Genomic DNA, 22,273 nt, shown 5'->3' with positions numbered 1-22,273 from the left:
AAAATAAATAAATAAAATAATAATGATTAAGTCGCATGGTCAATTATTATGGCAGGGCTTTCAAAAGAGAGTCATATCGAAGGTTATTACTGATAGGTAACTTTGGCTTATAACAGTTTAAGTGAAATTAATTCGGTTATTTTGAGCAAACTTATTCGTCAGGTAGAATTGAACCCGCTCGACCTATTAGAGGAACACGCGACCGTTTTGGAAGCGAAAATATAAAATATAGTCATATCTTGAAAATTGCGTCGTCCATTGCGGAATTATATTGTTATGATCATGTAATGATATATAATCAATCTTTCGTAGATTGAATTCTAAACAATTATATAATCTATTTATTTTTTATATTATGTTAGGTTTCCACTCCAATATTAGAATTGTCTCAAGTTTTTGAACGAACTTTAGGAGAAGATTCTGATATAATTGGAAAAGAATTGTATAGTTTTGTTGATAAGGGAGACGACAAGTTAACTTTGAGACCAGAAGGAACTGCTGGTAAGGAATAAAGTTCCCGATGAATGTTCCGAAGTTGAAAAACAATTGAACTTAATTTATTACTTTTGATATTTGGCGTAGGTATTGTTAGAGCATTAATTAGCAATAATCTAATTTATGATCTCCCACAAAAATTTTATTATTATGGACCTATGTTTCGTCATGAAAGACCCCAAAAAGGGAGGTTAAGGCAGGTGAACATCTAAAGAAATTATTTTATTGTAATATTCGCAATTGTTACTAAAAGGAAATTATATCACATAATAATAGTTTGAACAATTTGGTGTTGAATTGTTTGGTCATGAACATCCAACCTCTGATATTGAAGTAATTGACATGGCTTGGACATTTTTAAATAAGATTGGACTTGGTGATTCTATTGAAGTAAGCATTTAAGTTAAAAAATTTTGTATTATAACCGCAAGTTATTAATTTAATTTAATTTATTGCATTAGCTTGAAATCAATTCCTTGGGCGACAGTGAATCTCGAACAAAATATCGAGATGTTGTAAGAGAATATTTGCGTAAAAATGAACACCATCTTTCAGAGGATAGCGCAAAAAGGTAACAAAAATTATCTAAATTTTTAAAATATTAGAAGATATTAATTATTTGAAATTCTCTAATAATAAGGATTTCAACGAATCCTTTACGTGTTTTGGATTCAAAAAATCCAAAAGATGCTCCAGTTATTCAAGACTGTCCAACAATTACTGAATATTATAATTCAACATCTGCCAAGAGATTTGATGATGTTTGTCAAGGACTTCAAGATTTAAATATATTATATAAAATTAATCCCCGTTTAGTTAGGGGATTAGATTATTATGATAATACAATATTTGAATTCAAGTGTTTGAACCCTAATCTTGGGACCGCTCAAGGAACTGTATTAGCAGGTGGTAGGTATGATGGCCTCGTTCAAATCATGGGCGGAAAAGAAAAAGTTCCTGGAATTGGGTACGAATACAATTTCTTTAAATAAGATCTTTTTATATATATTTTATACTAATAATATTATTTTTTAATAGTTGGGCTGCTGGAATTGATAGACTAGCAATGATATTAAATGATAACTTTATACCGTCGAGAAAAAGACCAATGGCAATTATAATAATACCGGATCGTGAAAAGTCTGAAAATCTTTCAACAGAAACTGAGCCTATTATTTCCTCAAAGAATAATAAGCTTTATTATTATGGGCTTAACCTCTCCAAATTCTTACGTGATAAAGATATACCGACATTATTTTATCATTCTTCGCACCAATCATCATTGAAAAATATATTAAGTAATACCGTAAAGACAAATGCTTCACATGTAATATTTGTAGGTGAAAATGAAATTGCGAAAGGTGAAGTAACAATAAAGGATTTGGATAATAAAATTCAAAAAGGATGTAAAATTGAAAATATTCTGCAATATATTAAAATCTGAAATTTTTAACTTCAAAAAAATAAAAAAATGTTATATTTACTAAGTTATTTAATAAATTAAAGTTTTTTTTCTTAATTGATGTTTAATATATAACACAGAAAAGCATAAAAATTTTTATAAATACAATTGTTGTACTCGTTAATTATTTGTTCAACAATTTTTTTTTTTTTGTGAAATGACAACAGAGTAACGAATATCCATCAGACAGTATTCCTAATGCCTCTAATGACGTTTAAATTAAAAAGAATAATGAATAAATAAATTTGGAAATAGCAATATATAAATCACTAATTCCCGAATAAATAAATTAAATAAATATTTAAATAAAAATTGCAAACGAAGGAAAAAGTCGAATGAGTGTCTGATAATCTGCAAATATCATTTAGATAAGACCCGAAGCTTTGAGGTTCATTCTCTGAACTGTATCGTTCACTGAAGCAACAATAACGCGCATTTGTTTTGTATCCTTTGTAAGAGATAATGAAACGCCAAATGATTAATATCATTAAAAATGATAAAATATCAAAATGTTAAATAGAATAAATATTATTTACCGTGGCATGTGTAAGGTGGACATAAATATGCTTGTCATCATTTTCATTACAATTTATAAATGTTTTTTGAAAGAATTTTGTTACACTTTGGAATTTATTATCACCTATATAATACGTTAAAGATGTAAAAGATATATAAGAAAATAAAAAAGAAAAGAAGAAAATTTTATAAAGTATACCTTCGTAATCAGAAAAATAGTCCTTCAATTTAATATAAGTAAGTTTATGCTTTAAAATGTCAATCTTGTTAAGAAACAAGATAATACTCGTATTTACAAACATTTCATGATTGCATATACTTTTGAACAATTGAATTGCATCAGCCATACGATTAACATTTGGAGCTTCTTCAAGTGTTTGGTCAAACGATGAGATAGCAGCCATGAAAATTATGGCATTCACATCATCAAAATAAGGACTAAAGTCGGTTATGTAATTACATTATAAATTATTACAGAACAAAAATATATATAAAAAAAGAATACATTAAAAAAAAAAGAAACTTACGCCCAAAAGTGTCGCTGAGAACGATGACCGCCTACATCATAAATTCTAAAAGAAGAGAAAAGAATTACTAAATGTAAATATATAGCATTGATTTTCGTAAATTGTGTTATCATTATTATATACTTACTTATACGTAGTGCCGTCTATTTTGAAAAGATGTTCAGTTACGCCAAGTGTTCGAACTCGAGCTTGTAAGATATCTTCATCAGAAGGTGTATAGTCCTTATCGGTAAATCTATCCACGTTATCTAAAAAGCTAAAAAAAAAATTAGAATTAATAAAAATGTCAGAATTGATACATGAAAGAGTACAGTACACTTACTATCTCGCCGAATCTTGTAAACCAATTTCGCTAGCATGTTCATAAGCTTTTACAATAGCTGGATCTTTCCATAATGCCTCGATCGCTTCAGAATGTTCCATGAATAATTGATATGCATTGTCATTCAATCTAGAATCTTTAACACCTGCCTGAACACTAATAGAATTGCGGTTCAAAGAATCTTTAACTGAATTTAATCTACTAAACTTCTCGAGATGAATCAAATTGCTAGAATCTAACGTATAGCCAAAGCTTGTAAGAGCGTTGGTTAAAGCCTTCATTGCAGTAAGCACATTAAGGTGAACAATTCTTCGATATTGCTCGCGTTCATCCTCAAGACCATTTCCATGAATAATTTTTAGCTGTTTAAGTACAGTTGTTTTACCACTTTCAGACGAACCTATTTGTAAGATTGAATAAATGATAAGAATGTCAAAATATTAAAATAACAAGTACTAATCACTAATGCAAACATTTTTATATTTACCTAGCAACAACAATCTTGCCACTTTTTGTTTATTTAGTCTTTCCTTTTCAGCTTTAATTTGTTTGTCAATAGCTTCACTTTTCTTTTTTGCTTCCTTTTCTGCAATTACGCGTCTACGCTTGTCCTCAGCGGTTTCATTTGAAGGAATATATGGTTTTAAGGGATCACTCATATCGTTCGTTGAAACAGATGAAGCCATGATTTATTATTATTATTTTTTTTTGTTTAATGAAAATAATGAAATAATGTACAAGAATGCAATGAATGAAAAAATTCAAAGACAATAATTATTAACATACAATATTAAACAATTTTTGAGCTACAGAGAACAATTTATTATAAAAGGATAGGCATAATTGTAATGTTATAAATGTTATAAATGTAACATTCATGATGCAACTAAATATCACATCTTTGATTCCAAACTTAAAAATAAATCTAACAAGAAATTCTAAATTGTCTGAAACTGATGAAATTAGGAAATTAATTTTTTTTTTATTAATTCCTCGAAGAGTGTTAGAAAAAGGTCCAACGACGTATGTAACACTCTTAAAGAACTAAAAAATTGTTTTAGAGTAACGGAACGCCCTTCCAAATCTAAGCATGATAGACATCTTTCATCAATTTTATAAAATCACCAAGTTTGTTATACTATTTAAAGTCACGTGAAAATATGTGCTACTTTAACTTAATCTACTTTAACCACTCAAAAAAAGACCCCCCCCAAAAAAAAATGGCAGGTAATAATAACGAGGATAGAGTAAGAATTGGTGTTATAGGTGGTAGTGGAATTTATGAAGTTGACCATTTGAAAACGATTGATGAAATTTACTATGAAACCGTAAGAATTTATTTATTTTTTTATATTTCTAAAAAAATCATTTTTTTTAAAAAAAACTCTTTTTTTTTAGCCCTGGGGTTATCCTAGTAGTAAAATTACAATAGCTGAAGATCCATGTGGATTCAAAATTGCATTTTTATCTCGACATGGTAAAGGACATAAGTATAATCCTTCAGAAATTCCAACAAGAGCAAATTTGGCGTTACTTAAAAATATTGGTGTAGAAGTTATTATAGCATTTTCAGCTGTGGGTTCATTACGTGAAGAAATTAAGCCAAAAGATTTCGTTTTACCAGATCAAATTATAGATCGAACGAAAGGGATTCGTCCTTCTACATTTTTTGAGGATGGTTTAATAGCTCATGTATCTTTTGCTGATCCATTTAATCAAATATTATCAGAATTAATTTATAAACATAAAAATGTACTAGAAGAAGAAGGAAGTACTTTGCATCAGAACAAAACTTTAGTATGTATGGAAGGGCCAGCTTTTAGTACTAAAGCTGAATCAAATTTGTATCGTAGTTGGGGTTGTGATATAATAAACATGACTGCTATACCTGAAGCTAAATTAGCTAAAGAATTAGAAATTGCTTATCAAATGGTTTGCATGTCAACTGATTATGATTGTTGGAAACAAGGTGAAGAGATTGTTACTGTTGAAATGGTTGTAAATAATATGACTAAAAATACTGCGAATTCTAAAAAATTATTAGAAGCAATTTTGCCGGATTTAAGACAGTCGTTAAGTGATGGGAAATTTGAATCAAATAAAGGATACATGAATCATTCTTTTATTACAAGTAAGGAAGTAGCAAACAAGGAACAAGTAAAGAAATTAGAATTTGTGTTCCCAGATATTTTGAATAGATTAGGATTTTCTTCAGATTGGTTTTAATTTTATATGTTTATAATAGCGGTTAAATAAATTAGTGGTGCACTTTCCCCAACAATAAAAAAATTTAATAATTTTATTCTATTTCTTACAAAAATTTACAGTAAAAAAAGAATTGATGTTTAAAAAGTGATATATATATATATTATATATATATATCTCATTTTCCGTTTAATGCTCGAACTTTTGTATATATAAAACAAATGTAAAAAATTGAGTGCAAGAAAACAATTAAAAAAAAAGTGAATGTTGAGTGTGATGCATAAGAGAATGGAAATTAAAAAATATAGTATAATAGAAAAATTGAAATGTGTTCCGAGGAAAAAAGTCTGTATATAACTCTTAACCATTTAAATTACTGTAGACGATTAGATGAACCAAGCTATAAGAAAACTAGCTAGAACCCGCTAGCCTATCTAAATTTTTTATTTTTATTTATACTTATTTATACCCAAGATATTTTAACCCCGACGAATATATCTGAAATCGTGACTCCAGTTAACCAAGTCACACATATATGTAACAATTAAAGGAAAAACTATACAATTCCGGATTAAATTAAAAAATTATCATCCTTAAATGTTAATTATTTATGTAACTTTTTTTCGTCTTATTTTTTTTTATATGGATTCCTTCGTTTTTATTTCCTCATTCTGGCCTTTTTTAGTTGAATCTACGTTATTTCCAGGTTCTTTAACTTCCCCTCCTGCTACATTTACAAAAGATGGTGTATTTCCTCCCCAAAAGATCATGATCTCACCATCTCCATCATCTGAAAACATTGTACTTCTACCGTTTGAGCTCGAAGAACTTATTATACTCTCTCTATGTAATTGAGGTGATGATGGATCGTTACTATATACTTCATCACTACCAAATAATCCAAATGATTGTCGACCTTCTATTGGATCTAATGCAGCCGAATTTAAATTTTGATTTTGTGACGTCGTGTTTTGATTTGGATTTGTAACACGAAAAGATTCCGCTGATGGTCTTTCTATATCTATATGAGGCATCATTTGTTCAGTATCGGAATCACCACCAATTCTTAAGGAAGTTGGACTGCTTGGTACTGATGATATTGAAGGAGCGTATAAGAAAGTATTCTTCATAGGTGTCTTTGGGGTACTAGGAATGCTATTTTCACTTCTCGTAGATTGAGTAGAACTCATTTCTTTATTTGTTGCTTGTTTTATAGTATTAAGCCGAACAAGTGCTGGTTTGGCGCGTGTTGCTGTCACAAGAGTAGCTGTAGAAGCTGCAGGTGATGTTTTTGTCGCTTGCAATATTGTACCAATATCAGGAGCTGTATCATCATCATCTGTAATATCAATTAATTGTTCATCGAGTAGATTACGAGGTAAGGGACTGGCTAACGGTGTGGTTCCAGCGCTAACATTAGAAACTCGTATTCTTAGATATGATGGTTCCGGTATAGGAGTGGTTGGTGTCGTTGGAGTAGTTGATGGAATATATGCAATTGGAATGACATTTTCTCCATTCAATGACGTCATTTCTTCGTTACTATCTAATTTAATACCCCTATTATTTCGAGCTTTTCGTCTCCGTACAAAGGAGACATAGCCTATTGCTGTCAAAAAACCAACCCCAAGAATACCACCAATAACCGCTGGCAATAAAATTTTATTTCCTTGGTTATTGCTGTTATTATTATTGTCCACTAAGTCTGATGATGATTTGGAACAACTTGCTTGTGGACATTGAAAACATGTTCTTAATGATAGAGTACATTTTGAATCTTTACCGCATGGAGGACATGTTGGAACGACATCACATGGTATACATGACGAACTACCTTTATTTTCTAAAGGTTTTGGTTGTGTATTAATAATTGAATATTAGATAATTTAAGAATTGAAAAATAAAATAAAAAAATAATCTTTCCTACCTTGTGCTGTTACCGGCGTTATATTTATGAATATTATTGTTATACACACTAACCAAACGAGCATATACAATTTTATTTTTGATATTGAAAACATCTATAATTAACTTTATTATCTTATAAACAATAATTGCTAACAAATGAACAAGGAAAGGAATGAAATAAAGATAAAAAAAATAAGGATATAAATTAGATAAAAAATGAAGTAAAAGAATGTAATAATATGATTTTTTTTGACTGTAATATTAACGCTTGGTGTTTATACTAGTCGAGGAGTGAGTTTAGTTATTGCGAGCTCCAAAAAGAAAAAGTCAAAAAATACAGAATTCGCACAAAGAAGCGTGAGATTGTTTTAATATGAATTCCGCTAGAGAGTGTTTAAGTGGGCTTTGAAGCCAGTAATGGGAGATGGGAAACCATCGACAAGTTATTTCGCAAGCGACGAAAAGGTCTGAAAGTTTATTCTTCCCGGAAGAAATTTTTAGTTTTAACAAAATATTGTTTCACTGCCTTATTAGTAAAACCATATGTATGTACCAATTGAAAATACTTTAAAATCAGTAATTTTGGCCCTTGTCACTCGAACGTTTCCTTTTCAGGAGACTAAGTAAATTAAACGTTACAATCTGGACCCGTTAACAATCGCACCTATTGCTTAAGTCTGTGTTACCATATGACAAATAAACCGGTGCTTTAATGTTAATCATTTTTAACTTCAGATCAACAACGATTATTTATTCCATTTTAGTCAATAGTTCTAAAGTTTAAATTGTCTCTTTAGTCTTTATCAGATCTTTTCGTTCATTTCTAAATGGATTCACAAACTTTACAAATAACTGAAGGTTCTGATTAATTGACTATATGTTGATATTTATAAAATTATAATTAAAATATTTGTTTTCCTGTTGATAGATGAAGCTGCTTTGTATGATAGACAGATAAGACTATGGGGCTTGGAAGCTCAACAACGGTAAATCTAAATTTCATTAAAAATTTGGTTTCTAATTAAATATAGACTTTTAGATTGATTTTATTTATAATTATAATTATAAAAGAATGCGTAATTCTTCGATTCTTATAAGTGGAATAAGAGGGTTAAGTAATGAAGTATGCAAGAATCTCGTATTAGCCGGTGTTGGTTCGGTTACAATCATTGATCACAATATTGTTACGGAAGAAGATTTGGGTGCACAATTCTTAATAACAGAACAGGATCTTGGAAAGAATGTAATTAAACATGAATTACTTATTCTCTTTATGCTAATTTGTTGTAGATAAAATTTGCTAATTTATAACAACTTCATCAAGAGGGCATTGGCTTCAGCTAATGGTGTTAGACATTTGAATCCTCGTGTAGTTGTAAAAACTGATACGGATGACATACGCGAAAAGGCCGAGGAATTTTTTGAAAATTACGATTTAATATGTCTTACAGATAGTGGTCCTGATACTATGGTAGGACTAGATTCTTAACTTTTTTGTCTATTCAACGAATTAAAAAATAGTGCTCATTTTGTGTAATAGATTCACGTAGATCGTATTTGCCGAAAATATAACAAAAAGTTCTATTCGGCTTGTACATATGGTTTCTTTGGATATATATTCAGTGATCTAAATCATCATGACTATATACAGTAAGTCACGTGTTTGCTTATTTGTGCTTGTGACTTTAAAAAAGTTAACTGTTTGACTATATAGGGAGAAAAAAACAGTTGTACCGGGTAAGGAAGAACCCGAAATAACACGATTAAAGAAAAATGAGGAATTTGTGAGCTTAGAAACAGCTTTGTCAAAAAATGACTGGGATCAGATTTCCGTTAAGAAACTAAATAAAATTTCCCGTGTATTGTGGAGCGTACTAAGTAAGTGATTAATTACATAATTGTGCACACTTCTCATTATTGATGCATAAATTAGTAAATCAATTTTTGTATAATGCAGTCTTATGGAAATTTCAACAGGAAGAAAAAAGATTACCCACAGCTAATGAAATTGATATGACAAAATTAAAATCATTAAAAGATTCATTATTTACTTCGAATAATATTAACGTGTCAACTGTTACTGATGAATTTCTTCGGTAAGCTCTCTATTTTATCATTGAAATCGATTTGCGAACATAGACTTATTCAATAGTTATTGCAATTCAGGACATTTACTCTGAGTATAACAGCGGAATTATCGCCTGTATGCGCTATTCTTGGAGGTATATTAGCTCAGGATATCCTTAATACGTTATCACAAAGGGAATTACCTATCAACAATTTCTTTCTTTATGATGGTATTGAAGGCAAGTATTTCCAAATTAGTATTTTTTTAAAAAAGAAACCATATTAATTTGACGCATATTTGTAGGTTCTGGAGTGATATATCAAGTAGAACCAGGAAAGAAAATTCCTTAAGTAATGAATTGCGATCGAGAAAAATATAAGTTTCAAAAAAACAAAAAAAAAGAGTTCAGATTTAATAAACTACAAGATGCTATATATATACACATAAATTTCTCAATTAATATAATTAATATGGTTTAAATCTTCTAGCGGCCTTAAGTTTAGCGATCTTTTCTTTGTCTTCCTCGAACTTTTTGCGAAGATCGATTAGTTCTTAAAATGAAAATGAAAAATAAAGTTATAATGGTATGCAAAAATAAACGTTTATAAGAAATAAATTTCATATTTACTATTTCGTTTTGTTTCACGCATTTGGAATCGATAAAAGTCTGTCAATTCTTTATTCTTTGGCTTCAAATTCTTAATTTCCTCTGGTTTAGCAGCTGTTACGGTGATTGTACCATCCGTATTAGCACTACGTCTTCCAACTCTTGTTACCATGATAAATCCATCCTCGTCTGGTTGATTGAGTTTGGCTTCTAAAGCTTTATGTCGTTCTAATTCAGCTTCTTCAAACTTACGCATATATTCATCAACTTCTTCTTGAAGTTTTATTTGACCTGGACGATGTAATCTATAATCTTGTAACCACCCTGTCAAAATATATATTAATAAAATTATTATATAAAAATAAAAACAGTCGATATATACGTAAAAAAAAAGAATATTACTAGATAATCCCAATGATGGAATTTCAACAACATCTTTAATAGTCCATATTCTCTTTTTTTGAGTCATTTCAAGAGCTTTTTTTAATCCTTCTGAATTTTGAAATACAATATGAGCAGAAGAATCTGGTATCAACAATTTTCTTAAGCCACCTTCCTCAAAATTTCTAATTACATTCTTCTCAATTCCCCCTTGCATGTTTGGCTTTCTCTTTTTCTTTTTTTTAGATTTTTTTCCTTGCTGTATTGATTCATTTTCATTTAATCCATTATTATTTTCACCTTCATTATTATCACTTCCATTAACAATATTAGTTAAAAATTCATCATCTTTAATAACTTCATTAAATATAATTCTATCGATCTTTCCGCATTCTTGAAACAAATGTTTAATATGTGCTTCTGTTGAATCTATTGGTAAATTTGAAATAAACAGAGTACTGTTGAGAGGTAAGTGTTTATCATTATCATCATTATTAGTATTACGTGACTCATGACTTTTAAAATAACAATAATGAATTGAGGTAAAAGTAGAAGGATCAGATGAATTTGAATCAAAAATAGTTTTTTGTGAAGATATTTCAATCGGAAGTATTTTAAATCCTGTATTAGAAAGTTCTTCTAATGGTGGTAATCGGACTTCATTTATACTGCTATTAGTTGTCTCATCATGAATCTGTTGATTAGTTGAAGAAGTTTCTTTTTGTTTTTCATTATTATTGTTATAAGACTCGTTGTTAGTAGTTCGAGATTGTTTTTTTTTCTTAGGCATATTGTAATAAAATTTTTCTGATAATCAGGATAAAAAATTCTCGATATTTTCATGTCAGATTTCACGTGACATTTTTTTTTTTTGATAAACTGTTGTTTGTTTTGTATCATTCACCATTGACCTAGTTTTCGTTTTAAAGTCTATAAATACCCTTCATTTGATTTAAAAGTCTCTCATTAAGTAGATTTGGGATACAAATTAAAATGGCTTGTAAGTAAAATAATTTTATCTCGGATATTATCAAATTTTCTTATTATTATATTACAATATAAAAGTTACAAATAGAGGACGAGGCGGTGGTAATCGCGGTGGTCGTCCGTTTAGTAGAGGCGGTAGAGGCGGTGGACGCGGTGGTGGTGCAAATTTTGGTAAAGAATTTTTTTGTACAGTTGATTTAATGAAACTTAACATATATGAATTTATGTTTAAATTATTTGCAATTGCATTCGATAAATGTAAAGGTACTCGCGGTGGTAAGAATATTTATATTGATTGCATTTTTTTTAAAAAAAAATAAAAAAAATTAATAAAATTGATCTAAATTAGGAAGTGTTCAAAAACGCGGTTTCCGTGGCGGTGGCCGTGGCGGCGGCGGCGGTGGTGGTGGTGGTGGTGGAGGAGGAGGAGGAAGAGGTCGTGGTGGAAAAGGTGGTAGGGGAGGATCTAGAGGAGGATCAAGAGTTATAATCGAACCACACAGACATAAAGGTAATTATTCTATAATATATATATATATATATTGCTGACTCAAATCTATCCTTTAATAACATAATTCATTGCTTCTTTTTTATTAGGTATTTTCGTTGCTCGTGGTAAAGAAGATCTTCTTGTCACAAAAAATCTTGTAAGTGGGGAATCTGTTTATGGAGAAAAAAGAATTTCAGTAGAAGGACCAGATGGTGTCAAAATCGAATATCGAGTTTGGAATCCATTCAGATCAAAGTTAGCTGCCGGTATTCTTGGTGGTGTTGAAGATATTTTTATTGCTCCTGATAAAAAAGTTTTGTACCTTGGTGCAGCTTCAGGGACTACGGTATCTCATGTAGCTGATATTGTTGGTCCAGTATGTATTTATCATTCTTTTCTTTGAAACGTGTATTTGAAATAATGTCTAATGGTTAATATTTATATTATAGGAAGGTATAGTATATGCTGTTGAGTTTTCTCATCGATCAGGACGTGATCTTATTAATGTGGCAAAGAAACGTACAAATGTTATACCCATTATTGAAGATGCTCGACATCCACACAAATACAGAATGTTAGTTGGTATGGTAGATGTTATCTTTGCTGATGTTGCACAACCTGATCAAGCACGTATTATAACATTGAATGCACATCATTATTTAAAGAATAATGGATATATTGTCATATCTATCAAAGCAAATTGCATTGATTCTACAGCAAAAGCTGAATCAGTATTTGCAAGTGAAGTATCGAAATTAAAATTACAGCGTATAAAACCTATAGAGCAAATTACTCTTGAACCGTATGAGCGTGATCATGCTCTTGTTATTGGAAAATATATACGTTCAAAATAGAGAGATAGTCTTGTGGAGGTTAAGTTATTTGAATAACTTTCTTAAATTTAGTAATTTTTTTTCGTTTATTGTTAAAATTACAATTTAGCATTATATGAATAAAGTAAAATTAATAAGTGAATCACATTTTTGAGGTTTTTGATATTTACAAATTGTTTGGTTTTCTTTACCAAATTTCTAATTATTTACAAATTAATGCAGATGAAATATATCACCTAAAATATTATTTCAATAAAATTAATATATATATATATATATTACTTTTTCTATAAATTTACGTTATATTTGATATTGTTATCAACTACATAATTGCCCAAAATAACAAATAATAAAATACAATAAAAATTGGTCTGCAAAATATTGAAATAACGAAATAAAATTATGTTTTAAATACAATATCCTTTGAATTTAATGATTACTAATTAAGAATTTCTGATATAAAAATAAAAATATAAAAAATATATACAAGATAATTATGATAGGAAACAAATTCGTATCAAGCAATATATTGTCTAATAATGCTGAGGTTCGTTCAGTAAGTAATTGATGAAGCTTTGCCTTTATCCTTTCTAGAAGCTTCCGGTTCGACTCAGTCCGTTCTTCAGCAATTTGTTCAACATCAACAAAGTTTTATGACCAGATTCGGGCATCAAATAATCTTTTTTTGAGGTCAATTCCAACCTATTTCATGAGCTTACGGTTCCATTCTGAAGTTCTTCATCTCTTATGCATTTCATATAGACAGACTGATCATTTACCATGTCTTCAAATCGCCTCTTTCGGTAAAGTTCTGCCTCTGCGGCAGCAATCTTATCCTCCAATTCGCGAATCGCTCGTCCTATTGCAATTTTGGATGTTGCCACTTCGCGAATATGTTGAATAGTTTTTGCGTCGCGCCTATCCCTTTCGTTAGAAAGGTCAACAAGCTTCTGCCTTTTATGAACACGCTCTTCTTCAAGAATTTGGTGACGTAAATCCTCAATTTGACATTTTCGTACCGTTTCTTGCATCTTTGCAAGTTCGGCCTGAATCTTTTTGTTACGCTCTTTCTCCCTGGTCCTACGACGAAGTTCACTGTATGATAAACCCTTCTTACTGCGTTGAATAGAAGAAGATCGCAGGGCAGTTGATGGGTTTGTAGATTCTTCGAAAGGAGTGAAATATGTTTCAACATTTTCTTCGTCGCTCTCTTTTTCATCATATACGTCTTCTTCAGCCGGGGAAAACCTTCCTCTTTGTTCCCGCCAACTCGAGATCTCTGCGTCAGAAGGTGGGGTCCAGCCCATTTCTTCTTGGATTCTCTTTCGGGCCACCTTTCTAGCTTCTCGAAGAAGCTCTTCATCTTCTAGTTCGCGAAGGCGTTTTTTCACAACCTAAAAGTGATAAGGCTTTAATATTAAGTACATATAATAAATACAATAAATAACAACTAATAATTATTACTTTTTCTTGACGGCTTTCTTGTTTGGCCATTAACTTAGCCACGTATGCTTCATGCGTACTACGTGCCCGTTCGTACTCGTAAAGTCGTTCTTCACGTGATTCCGAGGGCTCAATTGGGAAATATTCGGGATGTTCAAGCCGAAATAGACGTTCAGCAGGAGTATCAAGGTCTATCACTGAATCAAGTTCGTTAAGAACTTTAGTAATCGAATTTGCGCGATTCGCGTCGAAAATTGACAGACGATCCTTTCGTCTCCGTGAATGTTCTGTCTCAGGTTTACTATCATTCTTTATTTTTGTCGGAGCCCTTTTAAAGGTAGCTTTTCGCTTAAGGGAAACCTCTCGTCGCGATTGAGGAGGTGAAGATCTAAAGACCTCGTCGCGCAAATCGCAGATTGTTGTGAATCTAATTAATTTTACAAATAGTTAAAAATAAAAAGGCAGAACTAAAATCAATTATTAATAAAAAAAATTACTGCACAAACCGAAAAGCAGGGTCTATTTCCTCCTCCTCTTCCTCCTCCTCTTCCTCCTCTTCCTCCTCCTTCTTCTCCTCCTCCTTCTTCTCTGTATCAATATCCGATTTTTCAAATGTATTCGATTTATCGAGTGTATCTTTATCGACGATCTCGTTGTCGTTGTTTCCGTCTGTAATGGGTTGTTCCTCATATTGAACGGGAGTAACCTCGGAAGTCTTTATAATCTGATTTAATAACGGTAAGACAGGAACGGAAGGGAAATCTTCAATCACTTGAACCACTTTCGCATCAACGTCACGATGCTCGTCATTTTCATGTGTCAAATCGTTTCCAAGTTTTAATCCGGATTTGTTATCTTCCTCCACATTATCTAAAACTCGCGGGGTTTCCTGGTAAACGGTTAAAGATTCAACCTTGGACTCGACTCTGGCTGAGATTTTTGTTTCAGCTTTAAAACCGTCATCGAAATAGTCCCATGCTCGATTCCGTCCTGACGCATTTGATGGTATTTCGTTTGATGTCTTTAAAATTATTGCATCCTGTACTTGAGCGTAAAGCTTTGTTGTATCAACGAAATCTTTTACTCTCGTTCCTAATTGTTCTAATTGTTCTAATTCTTGGGACTTTATATTCGCACTCTTTATCTTTTGAGACTAAATTAATAAAAACAAAGAATCATTATTTTTAAAAATTTCCATAGGAAAATAAATACTTTAAGACATACCTTTTGATTTTGTGACGGTTGTGCGAACCGAAGGGTTCGATTACGTTTTCTTTCGTTTTCAGTTAGTTTACCTATCTGTGCAGCTATTAGAAGATAAAATGAATACTTTAATATTAACAAATAAAAAGGCTCAGAGTATAAAAGGCTCAGAGTATAACGAAAAATTACACTATATATACCTTGATCTACAGCAAAGTCTGATAGCGGATCCATTTTATTTTCTTGAACTACACTATTATCATCCTCAGATGATTGCGTCTCAAATCGAAAGGCTTGATGACCTCCACTATTCGAGAATGTATTAAATTTTTCTGCTAAATAATTTTGAATGTAAATAAATAAGATTATTAAACCAGGGTAAATGCTAATGCGGCAATTAAAAAGATGGAATTACCATTTATGCCTGATTTAACTGACTGTTGGTCTATGAAACTATTCGCTTGATTATTGCGTATATGTGTCTTTTGTTCGTTAATGAGATTTTCCACGCCATCCATTGCCTGCTGGCTTAAATTGGGTGCACTTGATTGATCCATAAGAATTTCATTATCTGATGATTGCATCCCAAACCAAAATTTTTTTGCACTTTCGGGGGTTTGAACAGCTATTAAAATTTCTAGATTTAATAAAATTATATGTTGAAATTTTGATTAAATAAAATAAAACCTACCACTCATGGTATCAAAATTAAAAATCGGTTTATTATTACTTGGTGTAAAGTTGTAATTGACTGCATTCGTTAATGTTGGTTGATTAAAACTAAAATTTGATTTTTGGTTAACGTTATAATTTACTTTGCTGCTTGAACCTATTTGTGCAAAATCGGAATTGTTGTTTGCATATCCATGTTTTTTAGCACGTCGGATAACAGACTTCTCATCTGACTTTTTTAAAGCTTCGTCGTCAGTCATACCTTCTCTTGGTAGGTCTATAAAAGATAATGCTTTTATTAGTAAAATTATAAAAATATTAGTACATAAAGAGAAAACAAAACACACCTGGTAAAGGTTTAGAATTATCTTCCACGTCAGGGGACCACATAACAGTTTTTTTCTGACCTTGTCTTCTTATCCCGCCAAGTACAGATCGCAACATGTGTTTGAGTAAAGCTAAACTAAACAAGTATAGATGTACGTTGGGAAACACATCGCATTTAAAACGTAAAATTGGAATAAAAAGATTTTAATTTTTTTCTTCATAAAGTCGAACACCGCAATAAAATAGTAATTCTTGTTTCATTCTCAAAAATGTGGACAATTAACCGTAGCAGCAAAAAGAGTATATACCTTTTTTAAGAAAATTGATTATGACTTGAAAGAAAGGTGAAAATTTTTTTGAAATGATAAATAAATTACGCAGTATCTGGTGTTTGTGCATGATCACGAACTTTTTGTGTACTTAATGGTTACGCAAAGGGTCACGTCTTCACAATCTGCAACTGCAAGGCTGCAACATCATCAAAAAATCATCGGGGTAAAATTAATTAAATGATAATGCAGAAAGCCAGAAACCGTCACTGTCATAACGATTACTTTTTCGAATTATGACTCGCAGGTCCTAAGATAATTATTCGCATTTTTACCAAGGACCTTTTTAGTTGGTACGAACGTGGTCTTATCAATATAATTTATATTAGTTTGCAAGAAAGGATTTAACATTAGTAAATTTCTGTTCCTTTTAATTGTAATTCATTTTGCTTTAAAAAGAACCACGTGGTGACGATTAGATCCCAGCGAAAGGCGAAGGCAAAGACATAGAGTTCATTAACGAAATCAAATGATTAACCATCATGCATGTGATTCCATGTTATTAGATCCTTTTTGTAAAGTTACCGCAGTTACTGTGATTATATTCAATCAAATTTCGCCACAAAAAAGGATATGCATGCAGTTTTTGTAAAACATTTCATCCAATCATAAATAAAAGTTGTCAGATCAACATAAAATTTCGGTATGATTTCCAAATTTGCGAACTTGTATTTAACCGTTTAAAAAATCACTAAAACAACAGTGATAATGGACTTTTTTAGTAGAAGTTATAAAGGGTTACTGGGAGAAAAAGGTCAACCTCAGTCAGTCGAAGACACTGTTGCAAAACTAGTGGATCGCGCTTCTAGTTCTACATTGTTGGAGGACAGACGAGCTGCTATTTTAGGTTTAAAAGGCCTTTCAAGAGAATATCGGCAGGTAGAGATAATTTTTTTTATATTTCCTTTAAAAATATTACTACTAATTAATATTGATGAAAATAGGAAGTTGGAGAAAAAGGAATTGGTGCCCTTTTACATATTTTAAATGAGGATAGGGCAGATATCGATACGGCAAAAGCTGTTTTAGAAATATTAAATATTTTATGTACACCTGATAGACAGGTAATTAATTTACTTTTTTCTCTTGATACATGAATTATTATAGTATTTTTATTTTTTAATTGTTTTGATTTAGGATTCTGCAACCGATGTGGCCATAAAATTCACAGATGAAATTGTTCAGGTAAACTGAAACTTAATTTTAACATCTAAATTTAATATTTTTCAATTCTTCAATTGAATCAAAATTTTGTTTAATTTAGAATTCTGCAAATATAAATTTATTCTTGGATATTTTACAAGAGTATGATTTTTATGTTCGTTTTCATGATATACAATTGTTGGGTACATTGTTAGCTATAAGACCAGATCATGTACAGGATTGTGTATTAACTGCTCCTATGGGAATTTCACGTTTGATGGATTTATTAGGTGACCGAAGAGAAATTATAAGAAATGGCAAGTTAAATATTTTGTGGAGCAAAGTAACTAATTAATTTCATAATTTCATTAACTAATGTTAATTTTCTCTATATAGAGGGGCTATTATTATTAATATCACTTACTGAAAATAATGCTGATATTCAAAAAATTGTTGCATTTGAGAATGCATTTGAAAAACTTTTGGAAATAATTACAGAGGAGGATGGATTAAATGGTGGAATTATTGTTCAGGATTGTTTGCATTTAATTCTCAATTTATTACGGTATAATGTTTCAAATCAGGTATGAAATTAAAATCTTACAATTGTTAGTATTTAAAATAGTTAATTTATTAATTAATTTATTGTATTTTAGAATTTTTTCCGGGAAACAAGCTGTATACAAAAAATTCCTCCATTGTTGAATTTTTCAGCAGAATATCAACATCAAGGATTTGATCTTGAATTTTTGACTCAAGATTGGCATGAACAGAAAATTGCCAATACTATTGTATTATTAGAATTAATTAAGATATTGGTTGTTCCGAATAATATGAATACGGTGACCAACCAGGTGGATTAAATTTTATTCAATTAATTTACTCATAACAAATTTTGATAATAGTCAACTTATTGTAATTTGTTTATTTAGAATGTGATGATTCAGTGTGGAGTATTAAAAACAGTTATTGAACTATCTTTGTCTTCAAATGCCCCTTCAATAGTGAAATCCCATGTACGTTTTTCTTTCAGCTCTAAGTTTATTTTTAATTATTAACATTGATTTATCTAATTGTAAAATTTTAAATTTAGTCACTTTATGCTTTGGCAGACCTCATAAGAGGGAATCAAAATGGTCAAGAATATTTAGCAAAAACAGTTGTTCCTGTTCCACATCCATCTCAATCTAGTGAAAATGATGCAAAGTCGTCTTCCTATGATCAAATTCTTATACCACCACGTCCTGCTGTAATGTCACTTATTGTTGTTGCGGTCGGAGCAGAGTATCTAGAAAGTTATTCAACTAGGGCAGCTGCCACTTATGCGTTTGAGGTAGATTCATTAATATTAAAATTATTTCATCTTTTGCATTTTTTTTCAATTAATGAACCCTTTAATATAATATATATAAAAATTTTTTTTTTTTAGTCTTACACATTTAATAATATTAATGCACAACTTGTATTAGCATCAACACTGACACCACCACCCGATGATAATCCTAATTCAGAAATAATTATAGGTTGAGAAAGATTTACAATTTATTAATTTATAATATCATATTTTTGAAATAATTAATTACAATTCTTATTAATCAACGATTTTTTAGCTAAACCTCAATCAGCTGGTTCTTTGTTGCTTTCAGCATTATTAGAATGGGAAGATTCGGAGGCAGACCCATATGTTGTTTGGTTTGCTTCGGTAATTTTCTCTCACATTCTTATGAATAATGAAAGATCAAAAGAGTATGCACGAGGAATATTTTTTGGTGATGGTGATGATAACGGAGAAGAAAATATCACTTTATTGCACACAATTGCTGGAAACTTAATGATAGCAACAAGACAAAATGCAGAAAGACAAAATGCAGATGTGAGGGTGTTGATAGGATATCTTTGTACTCTTTGCATTTGGTTATGGGACAGTCCAATAAGTGTTAGAGAATTTTTGTCAGAAAGCGGTCATTTACAAATGGTACCTTTTTTAAACATAACGAATAATTATATTTTATTTTTAAACTCTTTAGCTAAATAATATTTTTGTTTTATAGCTAATTACATCAATAACTCAATCTTCTGGAGTAGATGCAAGAGTTCAAGGTTTATGTGCATTTTTATTGGGAATATGTTATGAATTTAATCATAATTTAGATCCACAAATTACAAAGTATGATATCAATCATACGCTTATGTTTCTTCAAAAGATTGAAATTAATAATAAGTAATTATTGTTTTTAGGTCAACACTTCAACAAATTTTACTTAATAGAATTGGATATGACCAATTTGTTAATCGTATTACAAGATTAAGAGAATCTCCGCATTTTAAACATGCTTCACAATACTTACAGGTAAATAACAGTATTATAAATTATTTTAATGTAATTGAGGATTAAACATGAATTCACATTTAGGTTGTACCAGAGGAAGCAGCAAGAGGCTTACCAGAATTATACTTTGATTATGCCTTTGTAGAATTTTTTAAAAATAATTATGGTAAGATTATTAAATGTTGGATTTCTCAAAATTCTTAATAATTAATTAATATTTTCTTATTTCGTAGAAACAATTCAACGATCTATTAGAGCAGATCCGAATACGAAATCATTTTCAGGACTAAAAGGTTCTTTAGTATTCTTATTTTAATAATAAAATTATTTTGATCTAATAATTATTAATTTTTAGGTTCAGACTATCAAGGCGACAATGATTCAACTTCAGTAATTGCATCGTATAAAGATGTTATTCAAACCCAAGAGAAAGAATTAAGTCAATTAAAAGAATCAATAAAACAGCTTGAACAACAATTGGAATCACAAGTAAATTGAAAATATTTATTACGTTAATTGAAATGTTTAAATAGAATTTATTTTTTTTCCTTAATTAACTTGTCATTTAATTATAGAAATTATCAGCGGAGGGACAAATAAGTTCATTAAACAACGAAATTGATATTTTGAAACAAACAATTGAAACTAAAACAGCCAATTGTGCTAATTTGGAAAAAGAACGAGATGATTTATATGATTGTGTTGCCGATCAAGAAGCATCTATTAAAAAATATAGAGAAAGATTAACAGCATTAAACCAAGAAGTTTCCGATATTGAAGAGGAAGATGATGAAGGAGAGGGAGATGATGATGATGATGATGATGATGATGATGAATAGGTTGAAAATAAATTCTTTGTATAAAAAAAAAGAATATTTTCAATAATATAAAATTAAATAATATTTATTTTATATAATTATTTTTATTTAATTAATAAAAAAGTTATTTATAAATTTTTTTAGATTTATTATTTAATATAAAATAATAAAATTATAGGTTTTTTTTTTTCATATACTAGTAGAAGTTAATATTTTATTATAAAATATTTAGAAACGATTATTATTTAATTACTTCTTTTATAATAATGTGTTATTTTTTTACTAATAAAGCTTTGAGAATTATTTGTTAAAAGGTTAAAAAGTTGTAAAATAAAATAAATAAAATAAAACAATTATAAAAGTTTTAAAAAGTATTATATGAATGAATAAAAATACAAAACCCGACAGAAAGTAAATTCTTTATAGTACTATAATAATAGAGGTGTTGAGATGAATTAATGTAATTAATGTCTTTTTTTTTATGCAATTGTCGTTTCTTAAGGTTTGAGTCTTTTGATTTCCACGAAACTTCATCTTTTGCATTATGATAAATAGAAATTATAATATTTTAAATTATCAATAATTTTAAATGAAAAGCATTCACTTTTTCTCCATCTGCTTTTATATGGTTTTCTGATTGCTTTTGACTATGCCATATGGACCAACGACTTCTATTGCTCCCATTCCTCCATTCCACAAAATTCTAAAAATATCAACACTGTTATCTTTATTAAAATTTCGAACCATACAATTTAGTGACCATTATGGAAATAAATCTGTATATAAAAAGAAAGAAGTGTTTTTTAGAGAGAGAAAGTTTGAGTCGTAAATGGTAGAGCCAGCTGGCAGTTTGCTCCTCTACTCCTCCCGTCCATATCATCAGAGATTTGAGTGCTCAGCTGGAAGAAGTTTGCATTTAATTATAGCAGATGATCGACCGTATACAATTAATATAGTCATGTCCGACGAAAAATTGAATTTTTGAATAATACTGGATTCATTTAGTAAAGAGATTGTATATCCATACCATTTGCAAGAAGCGCATTATGAAGGTCTGAATTTTAATCATTTTTTCTCCCAATGACATGCTAAAACGTTTTCATATGAGTTGTAACACATCTTTGAGATCTTTTCTAATAAATTATATTTTAAATTGGAAGTAATCTCATTTACTTGATAAATTACGTAGAATATTATCTTTTTGTAAA

General features: G+C 30.1%; 9 protein-coding genes across 10 annotated transcripts; 5 read left to right on the top strand and 4 right to left on the bottom strand.

The window, feature by feature from the left end:
• Positions 1 to 22: 22 nt before the first annotated feature.
• Positions 23 to 1,939, top strand: OCT59_029281 (uncharacterized protein; the record flags this gene model as incomplete). Of its 2 annotated transcripts, none has more annotated exons than XM_025319564.2 (8): positions 23 to 96; positions 167 to 284; positions 363 to 501; positions 583 to 695; positions 772 to 885; positions 957 to 1,066; positions 1,136 to 1,462; positions 1,534 to 1,939. In XM_025319564.2, 8 exons carry the CDS (start codon positions 23 to 25, stop codon positions 1,937 to 1,939), a joined length of 1,401 nt encoding a protein of 466 aa, XP_025173517.1. The 2 variants fall into 2 exon arrangements, with proteins under 2 accessions (XP_025173517.1, XP_065994602.1); XM_066142842.1 differs by having other exon boundaries at positions 36 to 96; positions 163 to 284.
• Positions 1,904 to 4,430, bottom strand: OCT59_029280 (uncharacterized protein). The gene is made up of 7 exons (XM_066142837.1): positions 3,810 to 4,430; positions 3,323 to 3,722; positions 3,128 to 3,256; positions 3,001 to 3,045; positions 2,673 to 2,911; positions 2,494 to 2,597; positions 1,904 to 2,405 (listed from the first exon to the last, which is right to left on the bottom strand). The coding sequence occupies exons 1-7, from the start codon at positions 4,006 to 4,008 to the stop codon at positions 2,322 to 2,324; spliced, it is 1,200 nt and encodes a 399-aa protein (XP_065994601.1). The 5' UTR covers positions 4,009 to 4,430; the 3' UTR covers positions 1,904 to 2,321.
• A 112-nt stretch (positions 4,431 to 4,542) lies between these two features.
• On the top strand, positions 4,543 to 5,634 carry OCT59_029279 (uncharacterized protein; the record flags this gene model as incomplete). The annotated part of the gene is made up of 2 exons (XM_025309446.2): positions 4,543 to 4,650; positions 4,721 to 5,634. 2 exons carry the CDS (start codon positions 4,543 to 4,545, stop codon positions 5,546 to 5,548), a joined length of 936 nt encoding a protein of 311 aa, XP_025173515.1. The 3' UTR covers positions 5,549 to 5,634.
• A 281-nt stretch (positions 5,635 to 5,915) lies between these two features.
• OCT59_029278 (uncharacterized protein) lies at positions 5,916 to 7,617 on the bottom strand. The gene is made up of 2 exons (XM_025319563.2): positions 7,455 to 7,617; positions 5,916 to 7,370 (listed from the first exon to the last, which is right to left on the bottom strand). Exons 1-2 carry the CDS (start codon positions 7,546 to 7,548, stop codon positions 6,166 to 6,168), a joined length of 1,299 nt encoding a protein of 432 aa, XP_025173513.1. The 5' UTR covers positions 7,549 to 7,617; the 3' UTR covers positions 5,916 to 6,165.
• Positions 7,618 to 8,262: 645 nt separating this feature from the next.
• Positions 8,263 to 10,106, top strand: OCT59_029277 (uncharacterized protein; the record flags this gene model as incomplete). Its single annotated transcript, XM_025331176.2, has 9 exons — positions 8,263 to 8,293; positions 8,364 to 8,421; positions 8,507 to 8,678; positions 8,760 to 8,906; positions 8,976 to 9,085; positions 9,150 to 9,313; positions 9,393 to 9,531; positions 9,602 to 9,741; positions 9,807 to 10,106. The coding sequence occupies 9 exons, from the start codon at positions 8,263 to 8,265 to the stop codon at positions 9,851 to 9,853; spliced, it is 1,008 nt and encodes a 335-aa protein (XP_025173512.1). The 3' UTR covers positions 9,854 to 10,106.
• Positions 9,865 to 11,303, bottom strand: OCT59_029276 (uncharacterized protein). The gene is made up of 3 exons (XM_025311246.2): positions 10,513 to 11,303; positions 10,132 to 10,434; positions 9,865 to 10,054 (listed from the first exon to the last, which is right to left on the bottom strand). Exons 1-3 carry the CDS (start codon positions 11,279 to 11,281, stop codon positions 9,969 to 9,971), a joined length of 1,158 nt encoding a protein of 385 aa, XP_025173511.1. The 5' UTR covers positions 11,282 to 11,303; the 3' UTR covers positions 9,865 to 9,968.
• Positions 11,304 to 11,484: 181 nt separating this feature from the next.
• OCT59_029275 (Small subunit processome complex component) lies at positions 11,485 to 12,948 on the top strand (the record flags this gene model as incomplete). The annotated part of the gene is made up of 6 exons (XM_025323574.2): positions 11,485 to 11,491; positions 11,557 to 11,649; positions 11,743 to 11,754; positions 11,828 to 11,989; positions 12,076 to 12,344; positions 12,418 to 12,948. 6 exons carry the CDS (start codon positions 11,485 to 11,487, stop codon positions 12,820 to 12,822), a joined length of 948 nt encoding a protein of 315 aa, XP_025173510.1. The 3' UTR covers positions 12,823 to 12,948.
• On the bottom strand, positions 12,853 to 16,563 carry OCT59_029274 (uncharacterized protein; the record flags this gene model as incomplete). Its single annotated transcript, XM_066142793.1, has 8 exons — positions 12,853 to 14,195; positions 14,266 to 14,671; positions 14,751 to 15,397; positions 15,469 to 15,551; positions 15,648 to 15,782; positions 15,863 to 16,072; positions 16,139 to 16,396; positions 16,467 to 16,563. The coding sequence occupies 8 exons, from the start codon at positions 16,561 to 16,563 to the stop codon at positions 13,509 to 13,511; spliced, it is 2,523 nt and encodes an 840-aa protein (XP_065994600.1). The 3' UTR covers positions 12,853 to 13,508.
• An 880-nt stretch (positions 16,564 to 17,443) lies between these two features.
• Positions 17,444 to 21,086, top strand: OCT59_029273 (uncharacterized protein; the record flags this gene model as incomplete). Its single annotated transcript, XM_066142785.1, has 16 exons — positions 17,444 to 17,654; positions 17,720 to 17,839; positions 17,913 to 17,960; positions 18,040 to 18,235; positions 18,315 to 18,502; positions 18,575 to 18,772; positions 18,851 to 18,934; positions 19,012 to 19,251; positions 19,348 to 19,441; positions 19,529 to 19,893; positions 19,970 to 20,085; positions 20,157 to 20,268; positions 20,332 to 20,413; positions 20,481 to 20,540; positions 20,603 to 20,736; positions 20,823 to 21,086. The coding sequence occupies exons 1-16, from the start codon at positions 17,484 to 17,486 to the stop codon at positions 21,084 to 21,086; spliced, it is 2,472 nt and encodes an 823-aa protein (XP_065994599.1). The 5' UTR covers positions 17,444 to 17,483.
• Positions 21,087 to 22,273: the final 1,187 nt, after the last annotated feature.

This window comes from Rhizophagus irregularis, chromosome 9, assembly GCF_026210795.1.
Source record: "Rhizophagus irregularis chromosome 9, complete sequence".
Lineage (NCBI taxonomy): Eukaryota > Fungi > Glomeromycota > Glomeromycetes > Glomerales > Glomeraceae > Rhizophagus > Rhizophagus irregularis.
This window is presented reverse-complemented; position numbering and strand designations above follow the sequence as displayed.